Below are 12188 nucleotides of genomic sequence, written 5' to 3'. Positions count from 1 at the left end.
ACTTACCAACCACTGAAGTAGGACTCACTGGTCTATAATTTCTTGGGCTATCTCTGCTCCCTTTCTTGAATAAGGGCATGACGTCTGCAATCCTCCAATCCTCCGGAACCTCTCCCGTCCTCACTGATGATGCAAAGATCATTGCTAGAGGCTCAGCAATCTCCTCCCTTGCCTCCCACAGTAGCCTGGGGTACATCTCGTTCGGTCCCAGAGACTTATCCAACTTGATACTTCCCAAGAACTCTGGTACATCCTCTTTCTTAATGTCTATGCTCAAGCTTTTCAATCTGTTGTAAGTCATCTCTACAATTGCCGTAGTGAATACTGAAGCAAAGTATTCATTAAGTACCTCTGCTATCTCCTCCGGTTCCATACACACTTTTCAACAGTCACACTTGTTTGGTCCTGTTCTCTCACGTCTTATCCTCTTGCTCTTTATATACTTGTAGAATGTCTTGGGGTTTTTCTTAATACTGTTCGCCAAGGCCTTCTCATGGCCCCTTCTGGCTCTCCTAATTTCATTCTTAAACTCCTTCCTGCTAGCCTTATAATCTCTATCATTACCTCGTTTTTTGAACCTTTCGTAAGCTTTTCTTTTCCTGACTAGATTTTAAACAGCCTTTGTACAGCACAGTTCCTGTACACTACCATCCTTTCCGTCTCATTGGAACGTACCTACGCAGAACACCACACAAATATCCCCTGAACATTTGCCATATTTCTGCCATACATTTCCCTGAGAACATCTGTTCCCAATTTATGCTCTCAAGTTCCTGCCTGATAGCCTCATATTTCCCCTTACTCCAATTAAATGCTTTCCTAACTTGTCTGTTCCTATCCCTCTCCAATGCTACGGTAAAGGAGTTGTGATCACTATCTCCAAAATGCTCTCCCACTGAGAGACCTGACACCTGACCAAGTTCATTTCCCAATACCAGATCAAGATTGTTGTTATTGTTCCTGACTCAACCACTCCTTGGGCAGGTCCTTTCATATACGCATCACCCACAAATCCTAAGAACTTTCTACAGGGGCACAATTGGGAGCATCCTGACTGGCTGCATTACTGCTTGGTACAGGAACTGTACTTCCCTCAGTTACAGGGCTCTACAGAGAGTTGTGTGGACAGCCCAGAGCATCTGTAGATGTGAACTTCCCACTATTCTGGACATTTACAAAGACAGGTATGTAAAAAGGGCCCATAGGATCATTGGATACTCGAGTCACCCCAACCACAAACTGTTCCAGCTGCTACCATCCAGGAAACAGTACCACAGCATTAATAGCCAGGACCAACAGGCTTAGGATAGCTTCTTCCACCACCAGGCCATCAGACTGATTATTTCATGCTGACACAACTGTATATCTATGTTATATTGACTATCCTGTTGTATATAATATTTATTATAAATTACTATAATTGCACATTGCACATTTGTATGAAGACGAATCGTAAAGATTGTTACTCTTCATTTTTTTTATGAAGGATGTAAGCAAAAAAAGACAACGCAATACAATTCAATTTTAAACCTTTTACCTCTCATCTTAAACCTCTGCCTTCTAGCCTTTGATTCCCTTTCTTTGGAGAAAAGACTGTGTACATTCACCTTATCTATTCCACCTTGTGACTGTATACACCCCTGTAAGGTCAGAAAATCTCTGGAATCGTTCTCCCGGCATTATCTGTTTCTGTTTCATTGCATGCTTTCCCTAAAATTTTCCTGTGAGAACATACCATTTCAGTAAGTAACAAACATGTTAAGTGAAAGTTTCTATACTAAATCTTAATTACATATGCAGTCCAATGCAAATACTTACCTGCCACACATGAGGACTTGGATCAAATCTTTTTAGAGTAGAATGCCGAGACAAAGGGTCAGATTGTACATCCTGTGTTGCCTCTGCCAGCTTGACTTTGGGTGGTAACTTACAGTCCCAATTAACATCCTCATAACTCCTATATATTAAAAAAAAGACAACCATCCCGCCCACATTAAAATCTGAGAAATATAAATACATGAATATCACCAAATTCACAACAGGGAACCAAAAGGAAACATTATGAACGCAAACAACAGGAATTCTGCAGATGCTGGAAATTCAAGCAACATACATCAAAGTTGCTGGTGAACGCAGCAGGCCAAGCAGCATCTGTAGGAAGAGGTGCAGTCAACGTTTCAGGCCGAGACCCTTCGTCAGGGCTAACTGAAGGAAGAGTGAGTAAGGGATTTGAAAGTTGGAGGGGGAGGGGGAGATCCAAAATGATAGGAGAAGACAGGAGGGGGAGGGATAGAGCCGAGAGCTGGACAGGTGATAGGCAAAAGGGGATACGAGAGGATCATGGGACAGGAGGTCCGGGAAGAAAGACAAGGGGGGGGTGACCCAGAGGATGGGCAAGAGGTATATTCAGAGGGACAGAGGGAGAAAAAGGAGAGTGAGAGAAAGAATGTGTGCATAAAAATGAGTAACAGATGGGGTACGAGGGGGAGGTGGGGCCTTAGCGGAAGTTAGAGAAGTCAAAGTTCATGCCATCAGGTTGGAGGCTACCCATACGGAATATAAGGTGTTGTTCCTCCAACCTGAGAGTGGCTTCATCTTTACAGTAGAGGAGGCCGTGGATAGACATGTCAGAATGGGAATGGGATGTGGAATTAAAATGTGTGGCCACTGGGAGATCCTGCTTTCTCTGGCGGACAGAGCGTAGATGTTCAGCAAAGCGGTCTCCCAGTCTGCGTCGGGTCTCGCCAATATATAAAAGGCCACATCGGGAGCACCGGACGCAGTATATCACCCCAGTCGACTCACAGGTGAAGTGATGCCTCACCTGGAAGGACTGTTTGGGGCCCTGAATGGTGGTAAGGGAGGAAGTGTAAGGGCATGTGTAGCACTTGTTCTGCTTACACGGATAAGTGCCAGGAGGGAGATCAGTGGGGAGGGATGGGGGGGACGAATGGACAAGGGAGTTGTGTAGGGAGCAATCCCTGCGGAATGCAGAGGCGGGGGGAGGGAAAGATGTGCTTAGTGGTGGGATCCCGTTGGAGGTGGCAGAAGTTACGGAGAATAATATGTTGGACCCGGAGGCTGGTGGGGTGGTAGGTGAGGACCAGGGGAACCCTATTCCTAGTGAGGTGGTGGGAGGATGGAGTGAGAGCAGATGTACGTGAAATGGGGGAGATGCGTTTAAGAGAAGAGTTGATAGTGGAGGAAGGGAAGCCCCTTTCTTTAAAAAAGGAAGACATCTCCCTCGTCCTAGAATGAAAAGCCTCATCCTGAGAGCAGATGCGGCGGAGACGGAGGAATTGCGAGAAGGGGATGGCGTTTTTGCAAGAGACGGGGTGAGAAGAGGAATAGTCCAGATAGCTGTGAGAGTCAGTAGGCTTATAGTCGTAAAATTATGAAGTAGTGTTCAAGTTGAATGGTGATTAAGTTATAGCTATCAACATCAAGAAACACAAGCATGCTATTTTTGTAATATAAATGGACAAACATAGCTCGAGTGTTCTGATGGATTTCAATAAACTAAAAATTCCCCAAATGTAGAATTTTATGGTTAAGAAAAGATAAATGGCTGAAGGAACTCAGTGTCCATGGAGGAAAGAAAGTATTGACATTGTGGGTCAAGTCCATGCATCAGGACTGAGAGAGAAGAGAGAAGGCAGAGACTGGTGAGCTAGGGGCCAGTGGGTGATAGGTGGACTGAGGTGGGGTGAAGAATGACAGGCAAATCTAAACAAAGTGGGAGAGGGAAGGGGGAAAGTTGAGACAAAGGATGGAGTATGCTTACAACTATTTGAGTCCATGGAAGGGAAAGGTGCAAGAACAGAGTTTAAAACTCCTGTGGTGACATGGGAGATGTTTAAAGATGAATATTAAGCTCTATTTGCCACAAATAAAATCGTTAGAAATGCTATACCTGCTTATTCACCTCCTCCCTTACCTCCATTCAAGATCCCATGCAGTCCTTCCAGGTGAGGCAACAGTTCACCTGCAAATCTGTTGGGTCATCTATCGTATCTGGGTGCTCCTGATGCTGCCTCCACTACATTGGTTAGACCCAACATAAATTGAGGGACCACTTTATCGAGCACCTCTGCTCCATCCGCCAAATATCAGAATTTCTTGATGACCAACCATTCTAGTTCCTATATTCATTCCCAGTCTGACATGTCAGAACATGTTTTCCTCTTCTGGCACGATGAGGCCTCATATTCTGTCTAGGTAGCCTCCAACCTGATAGTATGAACACTGATTTCTCCTTCCAGTCGTTTTTTTTTTTAATCTTTTCCCTTCCTCCCACCCTCTCCTTCTATTCCCCACTCTGACCTCTTGCCTCTTCTCCTCACCTGCTTATTACCTCCCCCTGGTGCTCCTCCTCCTTCTCTTTATCCCATGATCCACTCTCCTCTCCTATCAGATTTCTTCTTCTCCGGTCCTTTATCTCCCACACCCAACTGGCTTCACCTATTATCTCCAAGCTTTTCCTCTTTACCCTCCCCCACCTCTTTACTCTATCATCTTCTCCCTTTCTTACCAGTTCTGTTGAAGGGCCTCGGCCAGAAATGTCAACTGTTTATTCATTTTCCTAGACACTGCCTGACCTTCTGAGATCCTTCAGCATTTTATACGTTTTACTCTGGATTACCAGCATTTGCAGAATTTCTTGAGTTTCTTTGTCACATGTACATTGAAACAATAAAAACATACAGAGAGTTATATTCTTTGTGTCAATGACCAACACAGTGCAAGGATGTGCTGAGGGCAGCCCACAAGTGTTGCCACACTTCTGGTGCCAACATATTATGCCAACAACCTACTAACCCATTTGTCTTTGGAATGTGGGCGGAAAGCAGTGCACTGAGAGGATACTCACAAGGTCATGGGGAGAATGTGTAAACACCTTACAGACAGTGGCAGGAACTGGACCCTGATCAAATAGGGGTGGAAGAAGAGACACAGGAAGTAGATGATATGCAATCAAATACTCTCATTAGTTCTGAAATGCTGAACATTTTGAAAGGAAGAAGGTATCTCTTAAAAGATATACATTTTAAGTTCACTTTGTTGAAATTTGCATCATGCATCAGTTTTTCCTTTACTTCCTAATAACACTTCAATATTCTTTGATCACTGTTAGACTGGTGGCAGCAAGTTGGCACCAGCAACCAATGGCAACATTTTGCAGACAGCTCAGAAAACTACTAGATACTCTGCAGTCTGCAGCCTGTAATTTCCCTCTTAAGGAGGTACTTTTGAACCAACTAAACAACCTGATGCTTTTGCTACCTCCTGGGGATTTCAGTGAACTAGACTCTCAAGCGTGCAGACATAGCTGGGGCAGCCGTAGCGGGTTGCGGATGCTGCCTCGAGACCTGATAGTGAAAGATGAAGCTGCGGTCGGCTCCATTACTCTGGGCCGACTAAAGCACTGAGCAAGATTAAAATCATCAAGGACAACAACGGAAAATGAACAGGTACTATGTTCAGCACTATCTGCCTGCATTTGAATGGTCTCCCTCTCTTCTCGCTACTACCATTCGGCAGGAGGTGCAGGCATCTTGAGTCCAACGCCGCCAGGTTTGGGAACAGTTTTGCCCTGCAAGCATCGGGCTACTGGACAGGCTTCATTTGCCTCAGTACTGAACGGGCTCCACACCTGTGGACTCAATTTCAGGGACTCTGCCATTTGTGTTTCATGTGTTTTTGTTCACTTTCTTTTTACTGTTTGCATGATTTGTCCTCTTTTGCAAATTGGATACATGGCAGTCTTGTGTGTGCTTTTTAGTGAATTCTATTGCTTTTGTTTTGTTTTGTGAGTGCCTGTAAAAAGATCAATCTCAAATTTATAGTACGCATAATTTGATAATAAATTTCAATATTGAACTTTGAAAATATCAAAGAGAATAGAACTGTTATTCCTTTGGGGTTCTAAACATTGCTACACGAGTGAATTCAGGAAGAGGTGAATGCAAGGACCCAATGACTGCAGGTACAGCCATTCTATGGACAACTCTCAAATGTGCAAATGTATGCATAATACTTCTAAAGGCATCAAGAATCTTCAAATGAGCTCCTTTATGAAGAAAAAGGAGCTATTTTGCTTTCATATTTGAATGAATCTGACTACAGAAACAAAAGCAGTGGAGGGCAGTGTTCTTGCCTCACAGCGCTAGCAACCCAGATTCTACCTGGATCTCTGGTGCTGTCTGTGGAATTTGCATGTACTCTTTCTAAATGTATGGATTTTTCCATGTCTCCAGATTCCCTCCCACGTCCCAAAGTTGTAACAGTTGATGGGTTAGCTAGCTGTTATAAATTATTACAACTAGGTGGTAGCAAAATTACAATGGAATTGATGGGTATATGTGAGCGAATATGTTATAGGAAGATAAAGGGGAAATGAGATTGCTCTGAGAGTCAGCATAGATTCATTACACTGAATGGTCTTCTACTGTGCAGAAAATAAGAAAAGCTAAGAATTTAATGACTTGTTTACAGCAAGCAGCTTTTATTAATGCTGCATTATTCAAAAGAATAGAAATACTGGGTAGATTAGACCTTGGAGAACAATGATTTCCAGTATACCCAAGGATTATAACCTTGCTGAGAAATAAAGAAAAGCATCTTGCATTTGACACCTCAGGATCTTTTCCACATATTTCAGTGCAGCTTGGGTACACTGAAAGAGTATGTGGAAAAGGTCGATGTGGTACAACACTCAAATATAACCTTCATACAATAAAATCCTGCCAAATTTTAGTTTGTTATGTAGAAATTTGCTGTAATATATTTCAAAGACATTATTATTTCCCAACAAATCCCTACTGACTGCTCCTGATTAATTTGTGCCTTTCTAAGTTGAAAAATCAAAGCACTACAGATGTCAGAAATCTGAAGTTAGAACATGAAAATGTTGGAAAAACTCAGCAGGTCTGGCAAGACCTGCAGTAAAGAAAAACAAGAGTTTTTCATGTTGAAAATCCTCTGTCGGCTTGTGCACGTTGTTCTTTTCTAAAGCAACATCTATAGTGTTCCTTAGAATAGATTCAAATTATTTTATTCACACCTAAGTTACTTGGTAAAGAATTACTTAGGATAGAATATTATATCTGCATTATTTCTAAACTTTTCTCCTACAGAGTCACTTCATGACCTGTTGGCTTTTCCTGCATTCTCCTTTCAGTTTCAAATTTAAGCAATAGCATTTAATAGCCTTTACATGTCTCTTTATTTGGTTTCTCTCTGATTTTTCTCATTAATCTAGCAACCACATGACTTTATAAACAGAGGAATCGCCTTGGCAATCCTGGTCTAACACCAATACTTCCCTTCTCCACTCTCTCTGCTTGCTTTCTCACAAAGGGTTTCTGACCTGCAATGTTTACTACAGGTTAGGCAATCCTTATCTGAAATACTTGGGACCAGAATGCTTCAGATATCAAATATTTTTGGATTTTGAAATATTTACATATATATTGGGATAGTTTGGGGATGAGGCCCAAGTCTAAACATGAAATCCATTCATATTAAATATACAACTCATACATATACCCTGAAGGTAGTTTTTTAAAATAATTCTGTGCATTATGTGTACACTGAACAATCAGAAAGGTAAGCTATCACTACCTCAACTGCCCAGGTCGACAGTCAGTGGCTGTTATGCATTACCAACAAATTGGTGCCATCAGGGCCCCACTCAGGATATGTGACGTCACTTCTCAGAATATCTGTGGTGCGCAAAGACAGATATCCCACCTCTCCCGGAAGTTCCAGGAGTCTCCCGCATATCGATAGTGGCTCCCTGACGCCCAAAAATTATATACAATATCCCGGAAATAGATTTTTTTGAGAAAGAGAGGGAGAGGGAGAGCGAGCATCCTGATTGGTCTCTCTTCGTACAAAGAGGGGTCCCCATCAACCGGGCCGCGAGGGAACGATATGATTTGGCGATATGAGTCAGCAGTACCTTTCCTCATTCCCTGTCACCCACTGTTGAGCTTGAACTCATGCAAGGTCATTACCCACGCGTTATACATGTCAGCGTGGGAAGAAGATCAACTCCTCGAGCTTGCAAATGACAGTGGGCTGAAAAGTATGTTTGACATAACATCTCTGCTGGCATTCTGGATCAAAGTCAAGGCTAAATATCCTGAGATAGCCATGAAAGCACTGAAAACGTTGCTTCCATTTCCAACATCATATCGCTGCGAAGCAGAGTTTTCTGCAATGAATGCAACAAAAACTAAATTGCGGAATAGACTGGACATAAGGAACCCCCTTCGAGTATCGCTGTCTCCCATCACCCCTCGATGGGACCGTCTTGTTGCAGGGAAACAAGCCCAGGGCTCCCACTGATTCAGCGATATTGGTGGGTTGCAATGATTTTATATGTTCATACGGGGAAAATATGTGCTGTGTGTTTAATATCCAAACATTACTTAAAATGTTATGATGCTATTGACTTATCACCTATATTCCGGTCGTGATTAACAACCCCACCACCCCCGGGTTGGCCGGTCCACAAGAATGTTGTCAATATTAAACCAGTCTACGGTGCAAAAAATGTTGGGAACCCCTGCTAAGTAGACCTATCAGTTTTCTCTGTGGGCGGGCTTTACAGTCGACCTCAAAAATAATGACAGTGTTGCTCGCTGCACTGTTTGCAACAGTGACTTTTCTATTGTCCATGGTGGGTTAAAATGTAAAAGACATGTTGAGGTGAGTTTAACAGGTGTCATTCGTTCATTAGCATAGCTAACGTTATTTAAGCTAGCTGGCTAGCGGCTAAGGAGCTACGCTATTGATGTCCTACATGATGAGGCCAAACTCCCTGTAGACTTGCTTAAAGTTGTAATAGAATAAACATGATCATATAATATAAGTACATATTTTAATGTCACATTTTCGCATATACCCAACTTGGTTTACAGATTAGACAAAATCACTAAACAAAATATTACATACACCCTTGGAGGTCGACGGGGGGGGGTGGGTAGGGATATGGAGTTGCGGGGGGCAGGGGTGCTACCTCCCTGAAATGGTGGTGATACCTCACTGAAATGAGTTTTTGCAGGGTGGGATGTCTGCAAAGACCTGCGCATCACCTGAGAACTTCCCAGTGCCTTGTGGAATTTTCCATTTGTGGTGCCATGTCAGGGATCAAAAACATTTCAGAGGTTTTCAGATTTCGCATTTTCTGATAAGGGGTGCTCAACCTGGATTATATTTTCTATAGGTGCTGCCTAGCCCACCAACTGCTTCTGGCATTTTTAGTTTTATTTAAAATTTTGTAGTTTTTTTTAAATTTTGCATCACTATTGGTGTTTGTTCCTAAATAAAACCTATATGGAGTTTAGGCAGTCAGACGATCTGATAACATATAGAAAAATGTGAAATTTGACAAAATTCCTCACCTCTGAGTAGTTGTAGTGTACATGTATCTTTTTGCTTTTGTGTCTCTTGTACTGTCAGATGTTGGATCACTGGTAGTCTATAATGACAGATAATGCACATTTTACATTTATAAAAGATCAGAATTAAAAAATGCATGGATAGCTACAAATTTATTTTCTGTTGGAAAGATAAAGTTTGTATTAAAGTACATATGGTTTGTGTTGTATGCTATATTACATTTGTACTGAATGATACATACCTGATCTGTAGGATCCACATTGAAACTTAAAGTATGAGTTTGCAGATTAACAGGAGATGAGTGTGGTGTTGGCGTCACTCGGACTGGGCTCGTCCAGCCTTGATAAAGAATAAGAATGATTGAATCAATAACTCTCAATAAGCTAACATGCTATTTTGTCTAACATTCAGCTCCCAACTACAACCATCCTTCAGCCACAATTCAGTGATGGCCACAACATAATACCTGATGAACTGTAATAGTGCAACAAGATCATCCACCTTATTTCTTATACTCCATGCATTGAGATATAACACTTTGAGTGCTGTATTTGCTACCCTTTTTGATTTTGCATCCTTAATGCACTGATACTCACCCTTTGACTGCAATTTTGTCCAATCATCTGCATGCCCTTCTTGACAGCCTGATTGCACGTTATCTTTGCTTTATTACCATCTGTCCTATCCCGAGACCCTTCATTCTTGTTCCCACCTCCCCCCTGCAAAATTAGTTTAAACCCTCCCCAACAGCCCTAATAAACCTGCCCGTGAGACTATTTCTCCCCCTCAGATTCAGGTGTAACCCTTCCCTTTTGTTCAGATCATACCTTCGCCAGAAGAGATCCCAACATTCCAAGAACCTGAAGCCCTTCCACCTGCACCAGCTTCTCAGCCATGCATTAATCTACCAAATCATCCTGTTTCTACCCTCCCTAGCATGTGGCAAGGTATTACTATCCTGGAGGTCCTACTTCTCAGCTTTCTACCTAGCTCTCTAAATTCTCTCTTCAGGACCTCATTGCTTTTCCTTCATATATCATTGGTACCAATATGTACCAAGACATCTGGCTGCTCTCCCTTCCCCTCGAAAATGCTGTGGACCTGATCCAAGATTGCCCCTAACTCTACCACCTGGGAGGCAACATACCATCTGGGTGTCCCGTTCACATCCACAGAATCTCAAGCCTGTTTCTCTTACTATTGAGTTCCCAATAAATACTGCTCCCCTCTTCTCTCTCTTTCCCTTCTGCACCACAGACGCATGCTCCGTGTCAATAACCTGGTCTCCGTGGCATTCCCCTGGGAGGTCATCCCCCACAACAGTTTCCAAAACTGTATATTTATTTTTGACGGGAATGGCCACAGAGGTTCTCTGCGCTAACTACCTATTCACTTTTCCATATCTCCTGATAGTCACTCAGCAACTTACCTCCTGCAATTTCGGGGTGACTACTTCCCTGTAACTCTGATCGATATAACCTCACTCTCCCGTACAAGGTCATCCAGCTACTGCTCCAGATCCCTCACACTGTCTTCAGGCAACTGTAGTTGGAAGCACTTCACACAGCTGTAGCTTCCTGGGAGACTTTGGGTCTCCCAGGACTCCAACATTTAGCAGGAAGAACACACAACAGCCATTTACTAGACTAAGTTTTGCAGGAGAAAGATAAAAGGGAACCTTAACAGAAATTTACCAAGAGCCAATGCCTCTTTTGTGCCAAAGCCTGACACTCCTACTTTCACCACTACTCCCAACAATGGCCCCCCTGCTAGTCCCTTCTCTACTTTTATTTAATTCACTGTGTTCTGCTCCCACCGCTGATCGGGCCTCCAGAATGTCAGAATGCCCACGAAGCTCTCCTTTTAAACAAGCGACCTGCGAGAAACCTCATCGCTGTGCTCTGCTCTTACCACTGACTGGGCTCTGGAAGTCCAGCAGCAACAGTACAGTGTAAGATACAAAAATTACTGCATGCTTCAAAAATAAACAAACAGTGAAAAGGATGAATAACCAAAGCAGTGTACATGGACCTTTAGAAATCTGATGATAGATGGGAAGAAGCCATGCCCGAATCATTTAGATGGGAGTAACACAAAAAGGCATGTTCCAGGTGGTGAGGGTCTTCAACAATGGATGCTGCCTTCTCTTGAAGATGTCTTCCAGAGCAGGGAGGGTTGTACCCATGATGGAATAGGCTGAATCTACAACCCAGTGCAGCCTCTAGATACACCATAGGGGCCTTATCTCGTAATCCTGTGATCTCTGTCTCGGAGGCCAACTAGAACAGCTTTCAAAAGGGTTAATGCTTGCTGGTGTGCATCCAGTTTGTGCCTCTAACTTCAAATGGAATTGTCTCCGATGGCCTTCCGGAGGTTGTACCTGGACTATTTGCTGTGTTTTGGATCACTGCTGATCTTGAATGTCACAGATCTAATCCTCAACAGACAGTTAATCTCCTATTTATCCAAGGCATCTGGTTTGGGAAAACTAGGTATTTTCTTAGACACATAGTTATCCACGTAGGTCTTGAAATTGGTGATAGTGACAGTGGCTCTGATGACATTCAACCAACCATTTTTTTTTGTGTGAGACAAACGATTACAGTTCTGAGTTGGACAAATGAGGCCATGTTGTTGGAATAAAATAAAAGCAAAGGGGAGAATCACACTGCAAAGGATTTACTCTGCATACCTTCTTCAAGGGAGATACAGGCAAAGAAACATGTTAGCATATTTCTGCAATTGAAAATCATTGGGGCAGTAACAGTACAGGGTTTCAG

At 42.8% G+C, this 12188-nt stretch overlaps 1 protein-coding gene across 1 annotated transcript in view; it reads right to left on the bottom strand.

The window, feature by feature from the left end:
• Positions 1-12188, bottom strand: part of LOC134343587 (protein SPMIP7) — a 44385-nt gene that overhangs the window by 18843 nt on the left and 13354 nt on the right. Inside the window, exons 2-4 of the mRNA XM_063042345.1 lie at positions 9650-9747; positions 9411-9487; positions 1819-1957 (exon numbers count right to left, since the gene is read on the bottom strand). Of these exons, the coding sequence (XP_062898415.1) occupies positions 1819-1957; positions 9411-9487; positions 9650-9747 (314 nt within the window). The remainder of the gene's footprint in view (positions 1-1818; positions 1958-9410; positions 9488-9649; positions 9748-12188) is intronic.

This window comes from Mobula hypostoma, chromosome 3 (genome assembly GCF_963921235.1).
Source record: "Mobula hypostoma chromosome 3, sMobHyp1.1, whole genome shotgun sequence".
NCBI classification, from domain to species: Eukaryota; Metazoa; Chordata; class Chondrichthyes; order Myliobatiformes; family Myliobatidae; genus Mobula; species Mobula hypostoma.
The sequence above is the reverse complement of the archived record's forward strand: the minus strand, read 5'-3'. Positions and strand labels throughout refer to the sequence as shown.